This window comes from Phalacrocorax carbo, chromosome 2 (assembly GCF_963921805.1).
Source record: "Phalacrocorax carbo chromosome 2, bPhaCar2.1, whole genome shotgun sequence".
Classification (NCBI taxonomy): domain Eukaryota; kingdom Metazoa; phylum Chordata; class Aves; order Suliformes; family Phalacrocoracidae; genus Phalacrocorax; species Phalacrocorax carbo.
The window spans coordinates 124379186-124402819 of record NC_087514.1 but is presented as its reverse complement, the minus strand read 5'-3'; the positions used below and the strand labels follow the sequence as shown (position 1 = coordinate 124402819).

Sequence of the window (23634 nt, the reverse complement as noted above, 5' to 3'; positions counted from 1 at the left end):
CCAGATTTCTGGTCTGTGTCGACAGTAATTTATTGATGCAGGTGACTGATGAGTCTTCTGGACTTCTTACAAAGAGTAAGTATGGAGTGTAAAGGGCAGCCATAAGATTGTGGAGATTAAAACTTTGAAAGAAGTGGGAAAGGCAAATAGTACAATTACAAGCTGGCACTTCAGGAGAGCAGAATTCGGCTTGGTAGAATCTCCTGGTCGACTGCTGTGGAAGGTAAAGGGAAAGCCCATGAGAGCTGGCTGATCTTCAAGGACAACCTCCTCAAAGCACAAGACAGCCCATTCCTCCGTGCAGGAAGTCAAGCAAGCATGGTGGAAAGCCAGCATAGATGAACAGAGAGCTCCTTAATTCTGAGTTCGAATACAAGAAGAAAGTACATCGAAGGTAGGAGCAGGAGTGCGCTTAGTCCCTTAGGCTCAGCTCCTGTCTCCAGTTATGTCAGATGCTGTGAAGTTTTGCAAATTTCTGCAAGCGCTACCATGCAGACACTGAGCTTCCTTCCCTGTCCTCCAAAAAGAACTCTCCTGCAGGCCCTAAAAACCTAAGCAGGGTATAATTATTCCTCTAGCTCATGACCATTTGGCTTACTAAAGTTCTCATTTGAAACTTCCATGATTAGCCTGTAGTTTAGCAGAGTTTCTGGCCCTGATACCAGTGTTGAGTTTGATTGACAGGTTATAAACCCGCATCTCATGTTAGGAAGAACATCTGTCCTGACTGCTGTTTGTCCTGATCTGCCCAGATGATCTTCAGAGCATGCATCAGAAACACAACACAGATATAACTTTCAGCTGTATCTACAGAATACTTCTACAGCTCCTGGTACACCTACAGTGACAGATCTCTCTAAACCTCTCCAGACCCAGCCACAGCTACATGTCACTTCCTGAACCAACAGTTTTGCAAGACCGGGTCCACAACAAAGGATCATTACTGCATTTTTAAAGACAGAAAAATTATGGTCCCCTGATCCTGAATGCACTCATCATCTTTTTAAAAGAGACAAAGCTTTGCAAGCCACTTAAAGTGGCTATATGACCACCACACGATTCTGCACTCATCTCTTGCTCTCCTCAATTACTGGTGGCTGGAGTTTCCAAGGGTCCCACAAGATGACAGTGAACAAATATGATGTTGCCTATGCAGTACATTATGTACCGTGTCTCAGTCAGTCAGTCCTTCATAACAACCTTCTAGATTCTCAAATTACTCTTCACAGCAAAACCTGCTACCCACAATCTGGATTGTTGCTTTCTCCAGTTGTAGCTTCCTCCCACCGATAAAAGAGACATTTTCTCACAGGCAAAGTATATTTTACCAGTCACTTAATTTTCTATTACATTTGTCTTAGCAATAGATACTTAAGTTTCAGAAAACAGAAATTATAATCAGGAGAGGAAGAAATAGGAAAGATCTCCCTAAAACAGTAAAAATACATGCATCAGAAGCAATTCTTCCCTGCCAAGTTTGCTAGAGGGTTACTAAAACGGAATTTAAATAATAATCTGTTAATATCATAAAACAATTTCAGTGGTTTTCACTTATGCAAAATTCCCTTTGAAATCTAGTGTTGCAGAATTTAGCGCACAACTTGGGTTCTTCCAAGTAGCCTGCCCATTTATTTGAGTCTTTATTTTTTATTTTCAGTTTATAGAGTGCCTTCCCTGCAGTGGGGTATCGACTGCTCACAACCTAATCTTGCAAGCGCTAGCAAGTTTGGTACTTACTCTGAGGCCTCAGGTCTATACAGGGAAGTCTCACAGTGGTATGTATTATGCTTGGTAGCATTGGCAACATCAGGTTTTTGTGTGATATTGCTGATTTTGTCCCCTTAAACAGTAACAGATTTTTGTATTCGACCCTGAATGTTTACTTCTTATTTGGAGAAGCAGAGGCATCAAAGCAGGTCTTTTCTTAAGGTAGTCTACTATCAATGAAATATACCCAAATCACCACTTCCCTGAGCAAATGACACAAATACAACCCATTCTTGTGGATTCCTTGAGCAAGCTTACTTTACCTGAAGAAACAGTGTTCCGGGGCCTGAGCCAAAGTGTTAACGTGTATCTCCTTGTTCCCAAATTAGCCCAGGAAACCTATCCTGAGAGACACTTCATTCACTGCAGAGTTAAATTTGGGTGATCATGACTATATGGCGAGGTCACCAGCCTGCACAAGAAAGGCCACACACCCCAAGAGCTATCTCCATTACTGTGTTCTCAATCACCTCTTCCTACCTGACCACCCCACATTTCTTAAAGCTTTGACACAGTGAGTGCCTTTGCAATTCTTTCCCAGGGACCTCAGCCTTTCAAGACACGCGGCAGTAATGAAGAATTTATCCCAACAGCCTTGGGAAACACCATTTAATCTGAAGGAGAGAGTTTTGTCTCTCTGAATGATAAAGCTGCAATACCACAGTTTTGCATATGGTTATGCCAGAGCCAAATCCTGCCCTCTTCCTACAGTCCCTTGGAGGTTGCTTACAACTCCCTTCTCCACCAGTCCTGGCCATGTAATCCCATCCTCTCCTTTCACTGTCTCTGACTCTTGTTGGGTCTTAGTTGAGCCAATTCAACCCGTGAACCCAGCAGAATGCAATTGTCCTTTCCTCCTGGATGTGTTTTCTGCCAAGTCTGTAAAATTAATCAACTCACAGAGCAGTTTGATGAGCCCCACAGCTGGTACAAGGTAAGAAGTGAACCCCCAAGCCATGCATAAAAAGGAAAGACTGAGGAGTGATAAGAATCCTTGTCTTGTCTCAGCAGTAAGTGGAACCTTAATCAGCTCAAACCCCCTCCCATAGCTTCACCCTTCCTCTTCAATAAAGATACACCATAAGACTTGAGATGCTTTGGCCTAGCTATTAACCTCTGTAGCTGTTATAATGGAGGAGACTGAAAGCTTTAGCTGTTAGACAAAAGACAGAGTTAATCCACTTAGTCTCCATCAGGACTTTTTTTAGGTGTGGTTATGGCCAATCTTTAAGTCTTTCTATAGAGTGTTTTCACTCTATACCTCAATGACCTTTAAACATTATGGGCAGCCATTAGCACCTCTCAGCGTAACAATATTAATACCAGCGTGGAGAATTATGCAGATCAAATCTGACTGAAGTGAAGAGAGTGGAGGAACACAATCTGCCTTGTTTGCTGCTGCTTTGGTTCTCCCTGCAACTCCAGGTTTGCAGAATACCCCACCAACAAGGAAAGGGATCCATGTTTTCTTCTTTTTTTTAATCTCCAGTCCCTGGGTAGGTTGAGAAAACACCAGAAGGGCATTGCCTCTCATCTTGTATTCTCCATGCTTCCGTACAGAGACTCAGAAGAACTCAGAGCTGGGGGAGACACGGACAACTATCTCAGACACTTGTCAAAAACACCCACAGTCCAGTCTAGCAGAAATCAGTCATCACCCCACAGTTCAGAGCAACCCCATCAATGATTGAGGGGGGTTGTTTTTTTAACGGTCTTGTAAAGTACCCCAATACTTTCTGATAATTTGTTCATTTCTTGTGTACTGTAGTGTACTAGAGACAAACACACTCCTTGTTCCTCTAGATAATGACTCCAAACCTGAAATGGAAAGCAGCCTGCTGCAAAGCATCCCTCCTGCAGCTGCTGATCAAAGATACTGCCCTGGAACTCCTAATATTTCAGGCCATTTCCAGGGGAATTTCAACTCCCTGAAGACTCTCACTCAATGGAAATGTCAGAAACAAGAATTGAACCCACAGCATAACCACAATTTTTGTGAGCTAAAGCTGCATTCAGGCTATTACACATGTTCTATTACACTACAAAATGATTAAGCCTTGTGTAGCACAGCAAAACAGGGAGCTTGTGTTTTCTAATACCTATGGGAATAGCTTTCTCTTCCCATGGTTGAAATTAGGAAAGCACTAGACCTAACCATAGGCAGGGACTACAAAGTAGACCAGGGAGCAAGCACATGCCCAGGGACAGCTGTTGTGGGGTGCTGTAAACCTATGCTTTACCGTACTCCTACAGCTACTTAAATACCTCGATTGTACCACTGTGGCGTCTCTATCTGATCAGAAAGTCCCCTCACCATTTTCCAGACAGGGCATTTATATGAAGCTCCTTAATATTTTTGAAGACTGGTACTGAAACTGGCCACTACTTTGGGTACTGACTTCAACCACTGAAGCGTTATCTGTCGTGTGCTGTTACTGGAGGGGGTGGTGGTGGAGGGGGTGGGGGGGTAGTAAGAAAAAAAAAATCACAACTAGAGCTGCTTAAACTGATGAAAGCAGTCACCAGCATCACTGGCAGGACGATGTAAGTTTTTCATTCTTACATTCTGCTCTGTTTCTTCTTTCTGCTCAGTGCCAGCACAAGCATTTCTGCTGCAGCACAATGAACTGATGTGACTGAAAAATAACCCAGTTCTTCACTTCAAATCCACTACCCTTACTCACCGGCCCATCCTGACAGCAGACATTTCCAGAGGTTTATTACATAGATATAATTTAAGCAGATCAAGTAGAGAAATGTATTGCACACTTGAAACAGAGTTTTACAATGCAGAGGTATCTGCTATTCAGATTATTGTTGGCACTAACTTTAGGAACATTACTCTTCCTGTGAGTAAAACCAAAACCATTCAAAGGTCACAGATTTTGCCATAGTTTTTATTCTGGATCAAAGACATTTCCACCCAAACGAAGGAATTTACCTAATCTTTCCTCTCAAATGGTTCTGCAAAGGAGTTGCAATGTAAAGGCAGCAGAGCAGAATCCTGCCTTTGCTGAAACAACAGAACAGAAGAGCTGGGTTAAAAATAATCTTGAGACATAAGACACAAAGCTACAGGAAAATAAGGTACTTGATGTATCAGTGGAGACTAGGCTCCACTGGTGAGGTTTTGTCTGTCCTATCTGGAGTAAGAGATAAGGTAAAATTTACCTGCTAATGTGAATAGCTCCCGAAAATTCCTTGCGTTGACATGACCTCTGAAGCATCAGTTTAAGAGCTCTCCTTGCCTCAAATATACGTTCATTAGTGCAGGAATGTCATGTTCTTATATTGTTATTCAGCATAGGAAGTAAGGAGAAGAAAGCAAAAACATTTCTACTATCGAGGACTTATCATTAAGAACAAGCAAGCACCAATACATTACAAAACAGTTTCCAAAGAATTCCTCTCCCCAGCAGAACAGCCAGAGCATTGCTACCAATTCATCAAACAGGAAGACAGAAGACCCTAAAAACAGGTAGCTAAGTATGCTTGTTATTTGTACAGGAACAGTCTGGGATTAGTCCAGTCTAGAATTTTCCTATAGGAAACAGTTTATGTTAAAATAAAGACGGATTGTTTTCTTCCTCAAAGGAAATCTGCAACTGTGCCAAGCAATTTACGAAGACTACATTGCTTTATGGACAAATGAGATTATAACTGCTCCAAGCAATTAGTGCCCTATCTACACTACAAAAACCTAACCAGGCTCTAAGAAAACCAGAGAACAATCAGAACTGACTCCTTTGCCCTCAGCGTATACAATCACAGTACAGCTGAACCCTAACACGACGTTTCATCCCCAAACCTGTTGAATGATACTACTTCACAACCACTTCAGCAGTGCCTACTTCAACCGTAAGACTCCTCCTGAAAACCATAAATCTGCAGAGCTCATACTTCAGCAGAAGAAAATACGGACTTATATGGAGCTCCTGCTACAGCTTTGCTGACATGCCACTCCACACATCCTTTCCTCATTTACAGACATTATGCCCCACTGAAGGAGAACTTAACATTGTCTTTGGGCCTTTCTTTCCATGGAGAACACTCCAGGCAGAAGGAGCTCACCTTGCTCTTTGCCTGAGCTTGCTGATAAAAGACCGGCTACTTTCAAAAAACTCTAAAAACATCAGATCAGATTTGGGTTTTAGACACTCAAAGGAAGACAGACTTCAAACAGTAACAGGATAAAAAAGACAGGCTGCTTTTCAAGCTGTAAACATTATCATGTGAATTCAAATATTCATACCTTGAATTAATTTTAGTGGTATAAGCCAAAAATGCATTAGAAAAATCCACCTGTTTGACACCTTCCCCAAAAGCAAGAATTTATGAAAAGTAGTCAGCCTGGTTTTAGTTACAAGAACCACAACCGGAGCCTTGTCCCATCCGTCTTCTCAGACCATCTTTTGATGGACAATGGTCAAAATAAGTTGGACCCCTTACAGCAGTAGCTAACCTTTTTCTTTTATGATGAGAGGGGATTATCACCACGTGCAGGGAAGACAAACTGCCCAATGCCATTTCACCCAGTGTACTACACTACTGAGAGGCAGTCTAAGACCATGGGAATGAGGGCCAGACACAAACCAGCTGGTGGGAGGCTGGAAAATAACCCTTTTGCTAATAAATATTACCAGCAAGAAATCAGTTCCCTGCTGCAGATGGAAACTAAATGCCATGCAACAGACAGAAGACTAACTACATTTTGCTTACAAGCCTGGGACTGAGCTGATGTTCAAAGCCCAGGCAAAAGAAGGACTCTTCTTCCAGGCACACAGGCTTCCTCCACCTGATAAACACCACTCAGGTGGAAACCCTCTCCAAGGTGGGAGATACCCCTGTGAGTAAAGTTGGGCCTTTATTTATTATCATCATCAGGGTCAGGACTGGAGATTTACCTCCTTCCCATGAGTCTTCCCTGTGTTAATATAGTCCTTAGGGCAGGCGAGCCACCCAGCACCCCATCTCTCCTTTATTTCCTCTTCTGCATTTTATTTGACTCTAAAATGAAAAGGGGGGAAGAGGGTGGCAGGTTAGAAGAAAGCCTTCAGAGGATTCCTCCCTCCCAGATTAGGATTTAATTGTATTCCTAGTGAGTCCCTTCTGGTTGTGCTCGGTCTTTCAGATGAATGTTTCATCAATATGATTAGGATCACATTCCTCAGTCTCGTCTATTTACACAATCGGTTGTGACAGCTCAGAGTATAGTAGTCCCTAAAGGAAATATTAGATACCACCCTATCATTTTATTCAAATCATATTTTGCACTCCACACTTTCAGCCTAATGTCATTCTCCCCTGGATTACATATCTGTGATATCCAGCAAGCACTAAAATCCTTCCAATAAGGATTAGATTCATATTTGTATTAGCCATACTCATATTATTATGAGCAGGGCTATGGAGATTTTGGGAGAAGTGAGCTACGGATACCTCAAGGAGGTGGGGAATGGGCTTGTATGTACAAAAAAATGTGGGACAAATGTTGAAAAAAACCCACAATTAACAATAGTAATAATAGCACCGATGGCAGCAAAACCGAATTTCATGGGGTGGACAGGAGCGAGGGAAGCACCGGTGGGCCCCATCTCCTCAACCCCCTCGGCGCCATTTTCTCCCCAGGGCTGGGGCTCCACGGCCGCCCGTCACCACCTCCCCCGGCACCCCAGCCGGTAATCCCGGCGGGAAGGGACATTTCTGAAGCGTAACGGTACCGCAGGAGCCATCGGGGGCCTATTCTCGCCTCGGCCGTCGCCGTCCTCCCCTCAGGGCCGCCTCAGCGCGGCCGCGCTGAGGCGGCCCTGAGGGGAGGACGGCGACGGCGGCGGCTGCGAAAATAACCGTTCCCGGGAAAGCCCCCTCCGTTAACGCCGCGTTCCCCGCAGAGAAGAGGAGGTGGAAAGAAGCGAGCAGGTGGTGAAAAGGCGGCGTTTGAGGAAGGTGGGAGCAGAAATTCAGACCGAAAGTAAAACTCCATCACATTACTCGAAGAGAAAACACACCGAAAAATACTTGCTCCGTCTTCCTCAGAGCGCTGAAATCGCCGCCCCGGCGAAGGCACCACTGACTCCCAACGGGGTCCGGAAGACGCCGTCGGAAAAAAAAGGGTTTCGGGGTCGTTTCGTTTTCCCGCCCGGGTGTGAAGGACTGGCGGTGCAGTTTGAGGGGAGCAGCGAGGGACGAAGTTTCGTTTGGGGGAAAAAGGTTAAAAAAAAAAAATTATCAGTTCCTCCTGACGTGCCTCGCAAAGAGCACAGGTGGGAGAACTGATGAGCTGTCGGCTTTCCTTTAACGAAAAAACCACCCAGAAAATAGAGTCTTTGCTGAGGAGCGGTCGGGGGCGACCGGCCTGGGACGAGCCCGTCTCCGCTGCAGCTACCGGCCCGCTGAACGTCCGTGCTATTAACAAGTAAGAGCTGCACACGCCGAGCAGGGAACCGCTCCCTCGGCTCGGCGGGGGAATACCCCGGAGGATTGCTAATTCGCGGGGAACGGCCTCACACGGTGACACCGGTGTATCCCCGTTCCACGGAGCCCGCGGGTGGGGGCAGGCGGGCAGCCCCGGCGGCGCCTCCGCCCGCGGGGAGCGAACGGGAGCCGTCGGGCTCCAGCCGACAGCCCGCGTTTTCCTTAACGGAGAACGAGGTTTATGCAGCTTCACCGTTCGCCTCTCACCGCGCAGCACCGCAGCGGTGTAAATAACTAGTTGCTTAGGGTTTTTTTATCCTCTAGACTCTGCCTGCCCTCCATCCCCGTTTCAAAGTCGCACGCAGTTTTCATGCGAGAGCTACCGAAGGGGAAGGGGCAGGGGCAGGGGCCGGGGCCGGCAGGCGCTCGTTTCCCCCCCCCCTTTTCTGCCCGCAAAGGGCGAGGCGACGGTGCCGCGTTTCCCGGCACACGCCCGCCTTGCCCGCGGGTGTCGGCGCAGCGGCCGTGGAGGAAGGGACAGCCATCCTCGGGGTCGCCCCCTCCCTCCAAAGCGGCGATAAAGAGCCCGCCGAGGCGAGGCGGGGCCCTTCACCCGGAGCCTGCTGTTTGTCTCAGTAAATCACATTACGAAGCGAAGTGTAAGGGTAGTTAACTTTATCTTCTGTTAATGTAAACAAATAAGCATTCGGTTCCTTGATCTTTATTTAAATATAGAGTTGTTTATCAGTGTCGTCCTATGAAGATTAATTAGATACCTTTATTCACAATTTGGCGTCTGACACCCCATTTTAGGAATGCATTATAATCACAAGGTGTTAATTGGGGCCAGCCAGGCACTTATGTTTCTATTAAACAGTGTGAGGACTTTTCACAAGTATTAAGTTCTTTTTAACTGCGCGGTGCAAAAATACACAGCTTTTAATAACACACCGCGGCGGAATCGGGCTCCCGAGCGCTGTATAATCGGTGTTCGCAGTCCGGGAAGGGCGGGCGAGGTGCGGCCGGCGATGCCAGCTCACCCCCGGCTGGAAACCGGGGGCAGCCTTTCTTTCCAGGGGGCTGTTCCGGGAAGGGGCATCCCCCACGTAGAAGAAACAAAAGAGGGAAAAAGTTTAAAAAAAAAAAATAAAAATTATGTCCCCCCTTGCTTAAAAATCACCGCGAGTCCCCTTCTGCCCTAAATGGGATGCGACTCCTTGTGCAGGGGGGCTGCTGCTGGGACACCGATTTGTTTCGCTTGCTAAGGCGCAGAGCCGGAGCCTCGCACCGAGAAGCGAAGAGCTGATCGAAATCTCCTCGGAAATCCGCTGCGCTCTGCTCCAGGGGGCGGGAGGGGAGCCGCCGGCAGCGCCCCCCGATCGCCTCACCTCCTCCAGCGCGGGCCCGGCCCGAGCCCCTGGTTTGTTTTGTTTGTAGCCGAGCATCGCTAACAGTTTAATCCCATTACAGCCTGCATATCCTCAGGAAAGGTCCTGCTGCCGCGGGAGCCGGGATTCGGTTGCTCTGCCAGGAGGGGCTTTTTCTCCAGATAAGCGGGCAGGGGAGTTTCTTCCCGTGTTCCGGGAAACTGAGGGGCCAGCCCCACTGCTGCTGGGGGAAGGCAAGCCGAATTCGCTAAGTCCCCCACCGGGGTCGAGGGCTGACCTAGCACCTCACACAGCAGAGGGAACAGGGTAAGGGGAAAGAGGCACCGTCAGATTTTTGAGCAAGCTTAGTGCTTGTGGGTATGTATAGGAGAACAAGGGCAAACCACAAGAACATATGATATAAGAAGAAAAAAAATAGTTAAACCCCCATTAAAACATCCTGAGGAGTACTGTACAAGGAATAAAGCAGCAAGGAGAAACTTCACAAGAAAGAGAGACATCTTAAGTCCCCACTCCTTAGGGATGCAGCTCCTCAAGGATAGGGCTCCCTCCTCTTCCATCTCCCCAGCCAGGGCATATAATAAAGGTAAAGAAAAGGCAGAGAGCCACCCTCACTCTTATCCCTGGCACCACCACATTTATTAAAAATTTCTACTATGTACATAGAAAAAGAAAACAACCAAGTTTTGTTGGGAGAAGTCTGTGTGCCAGTGCTGTAGGGCTGATTGGTTTAAAATGGCTGAAACTATAGGCAATAAGAGTGGGTAGTTACATCACTTCCAGTTTCATACAGGGCAGCTGAAAAAGTCACTTTACATACATGTAAATAGAAATGTCTTAATGTTTGTTGCAATGCTCCATATGCTAAGTTTCATTAACCAAAAAAAGCCTTTTGAACTTCAAAGCACCACTTGATGTCCTTCTGACTGAACAGCTATAGGTCAACTATTTATATATTAATCCACAATATTCTACAGTGTACCTAGACAAAACACAACTGTACACTTGGTTTTTGGCCACCTCAATGAAGGTTAGGCTTTTGGGATGGATGCATGTTTTCACTAATGCAAGTTCTAAACTAAGAGTCAGATTTGGTCATTGTAACCCCATCATTAAGATCAAGACCTTCAAGTCAAAATCCTTGCCTGGCAAGCAGGCCTTATTTTGGCCATCTTCTGCCAAAGCAGGCCTTAGCTGAGCAATACCCTCCTCAGCTAAGTGAGCTGCAGACAAGGGCAGAAGAAGCCAGCTCAGTCTAAAGCAGAACATAGCATTTGTGCAGCTCCCTGCAACCCAGCACCCTTTTGTCAGAAGGGCAGGCAGGGAAGAAAATTAAATTTGGGATCCTACCCCCATATTTCCTTGCTCAGGAGTGCATAGATTTGATCAGGCCTCTGAGCCAAGCCTAACTGTACACTTTAGTGTCTCCAATAAATTAGCCACATTGTAAAAAAAAAATATCTAGGCTCCTGTTTACAGCTTCCACATGTGGTTCCTTCTAAAAGAGGGGAAGAATTCTACCAAAGTTTGCTCTTTCCCTACTTCGTTACCTGCAACAGTCAAAAACCTTTGGCACCTTCTTTAGAATTGCACACAACAATTCAAGGTGGAAGGCAAGAGTCTTTTTGGCAATTGTAATGCAAAAAAACCAAGGCCACCCTGAAAAAAATTAGCCAATTAGAATAAAAGGATGGTTTAAGAACTAGTATAGAACGCGTAGTAGCCCATGCCTTTTGAAGTGTCTTTGCTATAGTCCTCAGCATTAACGTCCTCACATTTCATAGTCGGGGAGTTTTCATTGCTGGAAGTGCTAGGGGAAAGCCGCCTTCTCTTACAAGCACCCGTATAGACCCCAGAATCATTTGAATCTAGAGACTTTATGGAGGGTGGAGTCTCTATCCAGGACGAGCCAATTTCATCTTTCACCTTCTCCTTGGAAAGCTGGTCTTCAGAGAAACCTGGAGGACTTGTTCTGGCAGTCCAAGGTAATCCTGTTGTCATTTTCCTCTGGTAAGAGCCCCTGCTCCCCCAGCCTGCCATGGATGGAAGTGTTGGGTCAGGGTAGTATCCCAGAGCATGGGATGTCTGAAGGGGGAGGGATTTAATGCCATAAGGGAGCAAGGTGCTAGGAGAATACTCCGTCTCGTAGGAGTTCATGTCCAGTTTGTTGGCACTGGGCTGCTGTACAGGCGTAACAAACCACCGCTGAGGAGGGCTGGCCACCTCTTCGTTCTGCTGCGGGGAGAGCAAGCCGTTTGTCTGAGGGACGGTTCTCTCACCATTGTAAAACCTGGCTGGCGGCAGGTTGTTGACAAACTGTTCTTGAAAGAACGGTTGCACGCTGTATCGGGCACCAGGGACGATCTGGTGGGATCTAGGAGAATCCGTGGGAGATGGAGTTAATCTGTCATTTTCTGAAGCTGTGTACATGCTACAACATAAAAGAGAAATACTGAGCATTTTTCCTTTTCAATTCCAGCGTGACAGTAAGACAAAACACAAGTGGGAAGAGTTCTTAACTAGAATAACTAGGAGTAACTGGATGGATGGTTATTTTTATCCAGTTTAGGAGTTCAGTTTGTTTTTCCTAAAGCAGTGTAAAGTTTATAGTATTGCTGCTATGAGTATACGCTTGCTCTCTGCCAGCCAACCTGTTTTAAATAAGCTGCAGCACCTTCCTCCCAGAATCCATATTTGTATGTATATGTACAGCTCCAGTTTTTCAAAGGCCATTTGATGCTAGAAAGCGAGCATTAGGCAAGTCTCCTGGCTGACAATCTGAGGAAGCTGCCTGCTGTCAAGATACCAGATACACAACTGCCAGCCTGCAGGCCAGCTAAGTTCTGCCAGTACTAGGTTTTCTACCAAAATTTAGAAGCCTGCTGTAAGACAGGTCATCAAGATGATACCAACTAGTCACACAGACACTTAATGTTTCTATAGACAGACATTTAGCATCTTTCAAAGGAGCATATCAGCTAGCAAAGCTGCCAGGAAAAGTATTTTTACTCATGAATAAGTGAAGTAGTGTCTAAAGAAACTCATCCACACACATTTCAGGCCAGAATCATTCCTCCTGGACAGAAACAACTGCACGAGAAGACAGAAGTGTACTTACGAGTCATAGTTGTCTCTGAAGCCTTTTGCAAAAGGATTATGGTCAATTTTGAGCTGGGTAATCTAAAAGTAAAAACAGAATAGAGTAAGATGTGATGCTGAACCTACAAGAAAATTTTAATTGTAACTGTCACATTATACATCCACGCTTACATCAGTGTTTTGATATGCCGTAACTGCTATGAACTGCGTTTCAGGGAAAATAAATGTTTGAGTCTTCGAGGAATCATTCAGATCTTCAACACCATCTTCAGTCACTTCCACAATGTGAAGCCGGGGCTGGTACTTGTGTAGAGATTGCAAAACTATCATCTAGAAGGAACCATGGAAGAGACAAGGTCATTAGACAAACTGCATCTAACATTAAAAGATCTATTTTATAGCCCGATATTTTCTTCCTGTAATTTGTAATCTTCTGACCTGGGAATGGACTTTTTTAACAGATGATTCACAGCTTGTAGCCCTGTTTCACTAGGTTTCTAATATGCTAAAATCTAAAAAATAAAATGCAGGAAATCAAGAGCTACACTCCTACTTTTTGAGTGACTCCAGAGATCGGTATATTGGTTAAAGACAAAGAAATTCACACATCTATTTCTGAGATCGCTTCTCCTTATTAAGACAATTGAACAGGAAAAAAGATCTACAATCCAGTTCAAGAAGGGAATGAGTCACAAGAAAAGGGATGTGGCAGCTTTAGTTAAATGCCGTAAAGCCCCGACACCCCAGGGCTCCCTGCCCCAGCCACCAAGAGCCCCTCCAGCCTTCCTTCCTTCCCTCCCCCATTTACCTGCGCGTTGTTGTTGTTAGCACCTTTATTGTTCGTTAGCTTCAGTTTCCCGAAAGAAATCTCCTGCCTCATCCAGTGAGCCCCGGTGTTGGGCGACTCGGGGTGAACGTACACTTTGTTGCCTGGGGAAGACAAGGGCGTAAAGCGGTGCCCGGGCATGGAGCTTCATCCCGCCGCCGGCAGCGGGGAGCTGCGGGGCACCCCCCGGTCCCCCCCATGTCCCCTCTCCCGCACGAAAGGGAAAGAAATAAGTTGCAATACGCCCTTAAAAGCGTTGCCCTGCCCGCAGCGGGATGCCGGGGGTGGGGAAGACACTTGGGGGGGGGGGGGGGGGGGGGGGAACGAGCGGGAAGCTTTCCTTTCTGGGAAGCCACCCCGCGGGGGGAGGCGGCGGGGAGACCCCGCGCCTACCTTGCATGTTGTTGTCGGCTTTGCCGCAGGTCACCCATTTGCCCCCCTGGAAACGCCAGTGGTTGGGGTCCGCTAACACCACCTCCACGAAGACGTTGTAGTGGGCCGTGGGGTTGAGGCCGGTGATGTTAAAGCTCAGGAAAGGAAACATCCTCCTGGGAAGGGGTGGAAAAGGACGGGTTACGGGAGGCGGGCCAGGGTCCCGACGACCCCCGCCTCACCTCTCAACCGCCTACAGCGTGGAGGCTGGGGGAGCCGCTTTCCGGGGAGAGCATCCCCGGGCTGGAGCCCGCCCCCCCCTTCCCAGGGTAGCGGCCCCGGGAGTCCCCACCGCCACTTCCCCCGTTTCGTCCCACCCCCCGCCCGCTTACCGGCCCTGCTTGGTGATGATCATTTCCGTCTGGTGCCGGTGGAACTTGAGCCAGAGGGGCCGGTTGCAGAGGAAGACCTGCGCCCTCAGCCCCGGGCCGGCGGTCGGCACCCCCAGCCCACCGCAGGAGCCCGACGCCGCCGGGTAAGGCCCGTAGAGGGGCCCGCCGGCCGCCGCCTGCCCATACTGGTACCCGCTACCGCCGCCGAACTGGGCCCGGCCGCCGGGCGGGCAGACGGCGCCCGCGAAGCCGCCCGGCGACAGCACGGAGCCGTAGGGGTAGCGCGGCCCGCCGGGCGGCTGATAGACGGCGCCGTGCTGGGCCGCCGGCGGGTAGGGGAAGAGGGCGCAGGGCCCCCCCAGCTCGGCCCCGGGCGGCCCGGGGGACTGCAGGTAGTAGCGCTCGGAGCTGAGGCTGTCCATGGAGTAGCGAGCGGCGGCGGCCGGGGGCAGCTCCTCCTCCCCGCAGGGGGTGGCCTTACGGCCGTCCGGCTTGGGGGCGGCGAAGGGCGGCTCGCCCGCCTCCGCTTCGCCCAGCACGGCGGGGGCCGCCCCGAACTTCTTGGGCGTCTTGTCCAGCTCGAGGCGCGGCGGCGAACCCGGCCGGGGCGGCCCGCGGGACCCGCCGCCAGCGCCCCCCCCGCCTCCCGCTGCTGGTCCTGGTCCCGGTCCCGCTCCGCCGCCGCGCCCGCCGCCCTCGAGCGGGTAGAAGGGGGCGCTCGGCAGGGCCCCCGCCACCGCCAGCAGCGGCTCTCCCAGCTGCATCCTCGGCGGGCGGTGCGGCGGCGCGCCGGCCCTCTCCGCTGCCCACCCCGACCCGCGGCCGCCCGGCGCTGCAGCGGGGCTCCGCCGAGGCCATTTATACCGGCGCGGCGGGCTCCGCCGGGGAGGGGCTTGGGCCGGGCTGCCTCATCGCCGCCCTCCACCCCCGCCGGCCCATTGGCTGGGCTGCGTGACACTAATTTAATTAGACAGCTACTAATTGGAACAAGTCACCTGTGACTCTGGGGTGTGTGTCCCCTCCCCGGCCCCCCTTCCCTCAGCCGGTTACCGGAGGGACTCCGGCCCGCCCCGCGCCCCTCGGAGTGAGGGGAGCGCCCGCATCGCCCCACCGTGGCCGCAGTGGAGGGTCCCAATCCTCCCCCTCCCCCCCCCCAAAAAAAAAAAAAAAAAAAGACCTTTTGCCGAGGTGGCACCGTCCTCGGGCACGGAGGGGAGGATTCGCGGCGGGGAGAGAGGGATGGGGAGGAAAGGGAAAACGGGGGGCTGTGGGGAGCCGGTCCCAGCACCGGCACCCAGCTGGGAGGGCGGGCGGGGGGCGATCCGCCGGGCTGCCGAGACGGGGCGGGTGACCGTCGCCCCCGCCGCCCCTGCGCTGGCCGTCTCGCCGCCCGACCGATTCGGCTTGTGCCTCAGCTGAGCCCAGCAGCCGCCTTGCCCCGCTCCGGGGGCAGCATCGCTGTCACGGGGGTGACGCCTTTCACCTTCCCAGGGACGGCTCCGGGGCTAACGGCGGGCTTCGTTCGCAATTTCAGTTTTCAGGAACTCGGCGGTCGGTTTCTGGCAACCCGCGTCCTCCTTCAGCATCCCCCAGCGGGAAGGCAAATTTATAATTCAGGCGGGTGCCAGATCTGTTTGGCGCTTTCTCTCAGAGGGGTGGGGGGGGGAAAAAAAGAAAGAAAGAAAAGAACGGAGCCTTTCGCCCCAAAGGGTAAGGCAACAGCGCTTGGGAAGATGTAGCCGCCCGTGTGATTTTGCGGAGCGGGCGAACGATTTGCAGCTACAAATCCGCAGCCCCTCGCCCTCCGCTCGCCGCCGAGCCGGCTCGCAGGGAGCGCTGCAAAAACCTGCCTCCTCCTCACGGCGGAATTTTAACCCGGACCCGCCGGGCGGCCAGGATTTCGTTGCCTGACGGAAGGACCCGCCGGGCGCGGGGAATCGGCGGCGATGGAGCAGCCGAGCTCCGCCGCCGAGCCCCCCGCTCGCCCCCCGCTCGCCCCCCGCTCCCGCCGGGGCAACCGAAATAAATGGCCAACAGCTGACGGCGGCCGCCAGCCCCCGGTGCAGCGGCGCTGGCGGAGCCCTGCCGGGACGCGGCTCTTGCGCAAGTCGGGCGCTGGGACGGTGGCGGGTGGCCGAAGCAGGGGACGGGCACCGGCGGCTCCCGGTTCGGCCGGGGCTCGGTCTCTACCCCTGATCGGAGCCGAGAGTCGGGGGAACGGGCTCTTGCTGTGCCCACCTCGGCTCCTGCGGCCACACAGGCGGGAGCCCAGGACAGGCTGATGGCAGCCGGCACTGGAATACCGCCCCCCTCCCACCGCCCCCCAGCCCTAACCGCCCTTGCTCTCCGGGATAGCGTTTGGCCCAATTTTTCGCATTGATCGGCCGAAGAAGACAACAAAACCGCGTCGGAGAAGCCCGACGCCCTAGCACGAAGCGAACCGGCCGGGCTTTCCCAGCCCATTTCCCCGGGCTGCTTCTCGGCGAGGGGAGCAGAGCCCCGGACGGGCAGCACTACTTTGAAAGCACAACAAAAGGAGGAGCATCCTGCCGGTGCGGCGGAGGCCGAGCCCCCGCGCCCTCCCCGCCGCCGGGCAGCCCCGCTCCGGCAGCCCGCTCCCCGGGCGCTGCCTTCCCGGGCTACGGCGGGGACGGGGGGAGATTTTACAGAGCAGCTACGTGGGATTTAAGAGATTTAATTTCACCAAATTGTAGACCATAATGTTCCCGTGATTTAAAACAGCCCCGCAGGACAGGTGCCCTCTAGTTCAAGGCTGCTGCGGTTTTTTTCCACCAAAACTCGGCTAACCTCGCGTTTAACAGAGAAAGGTAGAAAAGCTTTCGATGTTGCTTAGGTTTCCTGCGGGTTGCACTGTCTCGGGTCGCGGGGTGGGGGTGGGGTGGCTGGGAAAGGGAGAGCCTTCCAGTTTGGTTCGAAATATACCTGGGGTGAGGCTCTCCCAAACGAACGAAGGATTCATCCAGCTCTTTCCAGACTCGGGGTTATTTTCCAGCTCAGCTCGGGAGAGCGGCAGCCTGGCCTCGATCCCCGCAGCTCCCGCCGAGGCGGGGACCCGGCCGCGGTGGGGCGGTGGCAGGGGAGGCCGGCGCCAGGCTGCCCCCTCCTCCCCGGTCCCCAGTCCACGTCGGGCAAGGCTTCATCGGGGTGAAGGTTTGCGGGAACCCCTTGTAACTCGGGGGCTTGTTCATTTACTCCGTACTGTACGGGAAAGGCTGTAATTCCCCCCCACCCTTTGCCCCCCACCACCTCAAATTAAAGTTACCACTGGAGTCACCAGCCAAATTCTTGGGAACCGGTATTGGTATTCGGCATTCCCTTAGCTTGCAAATCTGCCCTCCCCGGGGGTCGGGGAGGCAGCCGGGGGGTTGCCACCCGGCCCCGGCCCCCTGCAAGCCGGTTTCATCCTTTGCCCCCCGTCCCGCAGCTCTCTGGGGTCTGGCCGGGGAACATCGTCGTAGGAAGCTGCGGGATTTTCAGTCATGTGTGGGGCCGGAGATTTCTGAAAGTGTCCCGCAACCCTTTAGTTTTATCTTAGAGATAAGACTGCAGGAACAGCAAACGCTGGTGAAACAGAAAGGAGCACGTTAGGTTCGTGAATCTACTAAAATAACCTCCAAACCACAAAAAGAATGTTGAAAGAAATAGTAGGTCTTTGAAGGGTTACAGATTATCTTGTTTTGTTGGGCTTTATTCAAATATACTCCTGGGTTTATTCAAATAAGCATCGTCTCTGACTAAAAAAGCTGTTCCAGAAGAGCTCATTTTCTGCAGCCTAAGTTACGGCGGGGTCACGCTGCATTGAAGTATTTCGTCCTTTGCTTTTGGGCCGGGATCGAGCCCTGTCCTCCTTCGTCGGAGGTCGGTGTATCGGAAAACAGCCCCCCGCTTCCACAAAGCGCTTAGGCTCGTGGGACTGAAACCTGTAAGCTGAAGTACCCAGCTCAGCCGGGCCTAAAGGGGAAAAGAAGTGGAAAACATGAGATCTATTCTATCAGGATATTGTACACACATACGTATGGGCGTATAAATATATATATGGAAATCCATATATCGCCATGTATGTTCTTTATCCTTATAAATACGGATACACACACTACTAGGACTATATAGACACCTTAAAAATGTTACCAGAATCACCTTCCATCACTCTATTCTTTTCCTGAAGTCCTGCTGTCATCATGACAGGTATTTTCTGAGAGTTACATTTGAGTAGTTTCTGTAAGGTAATTTTTTTTTTTGCCTTGTCCTGATTTGGCTTTAAAACTAGCTGTCAATTTCTGGATGTCCTATTCGGTTTACTAGCGTCTGATTCCCAAGGGGTTTCAATGCTTTCACCTTTATGAAAGGTGCTGGGATTATGCAGTTTTCTGGGATTCCTGGGATTTTGCAGATTTTTCTATTTTTCCAGACATCCAGTCTGGCTCCCCCCCCCCCGCCCCGGCTAGGTAAATGAAGGGGGATACTTTTAAATGCATTCATGGGACTTCCCCTCTTCCACCATCTTTCAATATCATTTTTAAAAATCACTAAATCTGAGATTTTTCAGATGCGGTCGGTCATATGTGAGTGCTTCCTTTTTAAAATCTTGATATCTTTCTTTACAAGGCCGTTGAGTCCTTACAGCAATCAGAAAAAAATCAAGGAGGCATTAATATGCCTGTGCAAGTCTTGGCATTTCAGCTTGATGCTTAACTTGAGTGACTGCTCTTATGAAGAAGCCAGCTACACCCTTTCGGTGTTCAGGTTGTTTCATCTGTCGAATGCAAACATCCTGGGGATGTTAGGAGGCTAAATTAATTGAATGTGCTCTTTATTTCTGATGAAAGGAAGCTCTGCTGTAGCGGCAAAGACCATCAAACCATTTTAATTTATGCCAAGTGGGATTTACAGTGTGCAGATGTATACGGTCCTGAAGATATGAGAAGTGTAGCTTAAAAATCTACTTGGAAGTTGTGAAAATTCGAACACAAAAGGGTTAAAAAGTAGAGTCAACTCTTGTTGAAGCAGATATATATGAACTTTAAATAGAAGAAATCAATAGCCCTACAAACAAAACCAAAGAACTGTTATCCTTAATAGTAACTGGGGATGGTGTCACGTTAACAGCAATTTGGTAATTAATTCAATTTAGCTGCCACTTAGCTACCAAAACCAATTTTAAAAGGCAGAATACAGACACACACATTAAAAAAAGATTTACTTAAGTATGTATAAGTCCCATAATAAGTATGGGGGTAATTTATAAAAAAGAGAAAGTAAAGAACAGCTTTCTCTAGCCGAGGTATATGAAACAGGAAGAACAGACACGAGTCAATGAATCAGGAGCTGGAAGAAACAACTCAGTATTTGGAAAGAAAGTAGTACTGAAAACAGCCTTATTGGTTGCTTCATTTTTCCTTCTTAAAATAAAAATAACACCTAAAAATCCTCACCTGTGGTTTTAAATTAAAAAGAAATACGATGGTTAGTAAAAACTAGTCAAGGTCTGATCCTAATTGGTAAAAATATGGCAGTATAAGCACAGGGAAGGATAAATGTATTTAGTGCCTGGAGTGAATTCTTGCCAATGGCTAATTTTGCTAGATAAGATTGCGCAACAGCTTTTTGTCGCTGGGCCTATGGTGCCCTACTGGCTACAGAAAAGAAAAAAGAAACCCAGTCTGATCAGGAAAGTGTAAGTTTGTAAAGTGTCATTTGACAAGTATTTGGGAAACCTACAAGAAGGGAGATGGGAAAAGTATTAAATTGGCTGTAGTTTCCACTTGACTTTTCTTGCCCCAAACGGAATTGTAGATACTTAATGAAAGGAAGAGACTGAAATTAGGATCACAAACCCAACTGTAACCGCGAGCAACATTTCATATTTTGTATTATTCATGCGTAGGGATCTCCAAACAGCTCTTCTTAAATGCTCGCTTTTTCACCCTCCAATAAGTTTAATGAGGGATGCCTGGCACCTTTCCCCTGGTTTGAAAGCAAGATCACTTACTCACTCCTAGATTTGTGCCAATTGCCAGCCCGACAGTCATGCGACAGAGATGTGAGAACATAACAGGATCCATGACACAGGTGTGATGGCCACAGATCTGGTCAGCTTGATCCTATTTGTATTTACAGATCTATTACAGAATGTTTAAAACGGCTAATTTTGGCTTACGTGCCCTGCTTTCCATCAGAAATTACCATTGAAGGAGCCTGGATTCAACCGCGCAGTTTAAATCGCAGCAATTAAAATCAGCATCTCAAGTCCTGTAAAAAGATGTTCTGCTTTTTGTTCTAACACTTTAAAAAGTACAATTTCATCATGCGAAGGCCCTGATAAACTTCATGCTGCTCAGGGCTTATGATGTCAGAGCCATGAAATATTTCCTGCTGATAACATAATAGCTGAGAAATATGAGTTTTGGAGGGTGTGGGTATTTGTTTGCTCCACGTGCATGCAGTATGAGGCTTACGGTGGGAAAACAATTAACTCGAGGGGCTGGAAAAGCAAGTAGCAGTGGGCTCCGGTGTAATTGCAGAAGCAATGAGGAATTTCACCTGATATCATTTGTGACAGCAATCAAACAGCAAGGCCTAGCAGGGAACCACATATTAAATAACTGCCCTGACGGGCGAGTCCGCTATAAAAATAAGCGGAAAGCAGAATCCGGGCGACATATGTGCTCTCTGGGAAGGTGAGAAGATAGCTGCCGGGTTCCCCTCCCGGGGAGGGCTCGGGTTTACCGCCTGCTCGCCGCGGCTCCCACCAGCAGCCCGTTGCTACCGGGGATGGGATGGAGCCGGCATCTTTCCCTCCAGCCGGTCCAGGCCTGCCCGGGGGGAGGGCAGGGACCAAGCGGGGTGACAGGGAGGGAACCCAGCGGAGGGGTGACCACGGGGGAAGGGGGGGGCGCCCCCCGAGGGTGTTCTCGCAAGCGGGCGGGGGGCGGCCTCAGGCCGGCGGGGGAGGCTCCAGCCCCGCACCGGCCCCCGCCCGCTCTCCCCGGCTGCCTGGACGGGGCGGGTCGGGGCTGGGGCCGTCGGTGGCGGGGGGCGGTCCCGGCCGGGAGCGCTGCCCCAAGCCGGCTCCTCACTCGCTTCCCCTCGGCCGGCTGGGGCATTTTTAACGATTTTGGAGACGTGGCTGCCACATGTTCCGACCTGCGGAAAGACCGGGCAGCCCTCGCCCCTTGCCCCCCGCCCCCACCGCGGGGAGGGCCGGCAGAAACCGCCCCCCCCCCCCCGCCGGGTAAGCCGTTTTGGGGACCGGCCCTGGCGGCAGGGCGCGGGGGTGGGCGCTGCAGCCCCATCCTCATCCTCACCACAGAATCACGGAATTGTAGGTGTTGGGAGTCTGGAGACTACCTCGTCCAAGCCCCCTGCTCGAGCAGGCACACCTAGAGCAGGGGGCACAGGGACGCACCCAGGCGGGTTTTGAATGTCTCCAGGGAAGGAGACTCCACAGCCTCCCTGGGCAGCCTGTGCCACTGCTCTGGCACCCTCACAGGAAAGAAGTTTTTTCTCATATTCAGGTGGAACTGCCTGGGTTCCAGCTTGTGCCCGTTGCCCCTTGTCCTGTCGTTGGGCACCTCTGAAAAGAGTCCGGCCGCATCCTCTTGACACCCGCCCTTCAGATATTGCTAAGCATCGATAAGAGCCCCCCCTCAGCCTTCTCTCCTCCAGGCTGAACAGACCCAGGTCTCTCAGCCTTTCCCCAGCCCCAGCGCGGGGCGGTGGCGGGCGATCCGGCCGGATTAACGCCGGAGCCTTTGAAGTCCCTGTGTCGCATGTGATCCCACGTCGGGGTGCTCAGGGCTCCCCATTCAGTTGTTAATTCCCACTAAGCGTTTTTAAGTACCTGAGCTGGCAGACCCCTGCGCCTTCAAAACAAGTTTATTCACGCAGATGGCTCCAAAATTACCCATCTGGGCACTAGCAAGACCAAAGGCAGGGGCGAGCAGAGTCGTTAGAAAATAATCGAGGCAAATGGGCACTTTCTTTGCCACGTGAATTTCGGCTCGGAAACCCGTTTGCAGGAGCGGGAGTTTCAAAGGTACCGGAGCCTGCGGAGCCCGGGCTGGGCGGCCCCGGGGGGCTGCGGGGGCGGGAGGCCGGGGCCGGCGCCCTCCGCCGCTGCAGGGGCCAGAAAGGGTGGGGGGGGAAGCAAGCAAGCAAAAAAACCCACCCTTCCATCAGAAAAACATCAGCTGAGGAGGAAACGGCTGCGGACACCCTGGTGAGATGCCCCCTCGCTCCGGGCAGGAAGGATTTTTGCTATTTCTCCCAGCCCTGCAGAATCGTCCGTCTCATTTTTTTGTCGGGTGTTTCTTTTCTGGTGTTTTTTTTTGCTTTTTTTTTTTGCTTTTTTTTTTGTTTTGTTTTTTTTTTTTTTTTTAAATTATTTTTTTACCAGCAGAAATTTAGGACATATAATGTACCTTCATTCTGCTATATGAAGAAATAAAAAAGATGTGACCTATGCCTCCACACACACCCACACCCCCCCAACAGAATCGATCACTGCTTTGCCACCATGATCTGCTTCTCGGTGACACAAGGACAGTGCGAAAGGATCCCTGCACCACTTCTCTGCAATTAACTTCAGCGAGTGAAGTATGAGCGCTCGTTTTTTTTCTAGCACAGATGATTGTGATAATTCCTATCGCATTAGTGAGGGAAACGTTCAGCTTGAAGAGTTTGAGTTCTGCAGATGAGAACAGACAAATGAGTAGCATCACAGAACCTTAAACCATCTCACAAATGCATACTCTCAATTTTTTTACTATATTCTTTCCTTTCTCCACTCTTCGTGTTTCAGGCAGTTTCTGGTTCTCCTGTTGCCCGCAGCTATGGCTTGAAAGGCAGAAAAGGAATGGATGTAATGAATATGAAAAGGATGTGGAAAAAAAAAGTCTTCTGATCTCTTGGTTTAGGTGTTGATCTAAATTAAAATAGAACCCCCTTTAGTATGACTCATTAAAAAGTAGCGAGGAGCTTGTTGTAAGCAGTCAGGCCCTGATGTCCACAGGGTGGTGCGGCCTTGGTAAACATAATACTATCATGGCAACATTTCTGCCTAGTTTACACCTTATTCAACCCTACTCAAGCTAAAATCCCACCTTCCCATTACCCTTATATATAGCCTAAGGCATAGAGTTTGACAGCTGTGGAACAACAGGGCAGGTAAAGTGCAGAGCCCCAGCATGATGGCAGAGATGGGAGGGGTGGGGGGGTGGCGTGCTCCTCCATCCCATGGGGTGGTGACTGACACCTAAGCCCGTGCTCCTGGTGCCAGTCTGGTTGGAGGGGACACCCCGGGAGCTGCAGGATGGTTGTCCTTGGTTCCTGGGAGGAATTCCTGCCTCCAGTGCTC

At 50.3% G+C, this 23634-nt stretch overlaps 1 protein-coding gene across 1 annotated transcript; it reads right to left on the bottom strand.

Annotated features, from left to right (window-relative positions):
• Positions 1 to 10251: 10251 nt before the first annotated feature.
• EOMES (eomesodermin) lies at positions 10252 to 15156 on the bottom strand. Its single transcript, XM_064441749.1, has 6 exons — positions 14259 to 15156; positions 13888 to 14042; positions 13477 to 13598; positions 12840 to 12998; positions 12688 to 12749; positions 10252 to 12000 (listed from the first exon to the last, which is right to left on the bottom strand). The coding sequence occupies exons 1-6, from the start codon at positions 15020 to 15022 to the stop codon at positions 11265 to 11267; spliced, it is 1998 nt and encodes a 665-aa protein (XP_064297819.1). The 5' UTR covers positions 15023 to 15156; the 3' UTR covers positions 10252 to 11264.
• Between the last annotated feature and the right edge of the window lie 8478 nt (positions 15157 to 23634).

Bases quoted from the DNA above. Each gene is read 5' to 3' on its own strand.
- EOMES (XM_064441749.1), bottom strand. From the start codon at position 15,022: ATGCAGCTGGGAGAGCCGCTGCTGGCGGTGGCGGGGGCCCTGCCGAGC. The intron at 14,043-14,258 runs GTAAGCGGGCGG...ACCCCTTCCCAG, and splicing joins ATCATCACCAAGCAGGGCCG to GAGGATGTTTCCTTTCCTGA. The intron at 12,999-13,476 runs GTAAATGGGGGA...GGTTCCTTCTAG, and splicing joins CTAACAACAACAACGCGCAG to ATGATAGTTTTGCAATCTCT.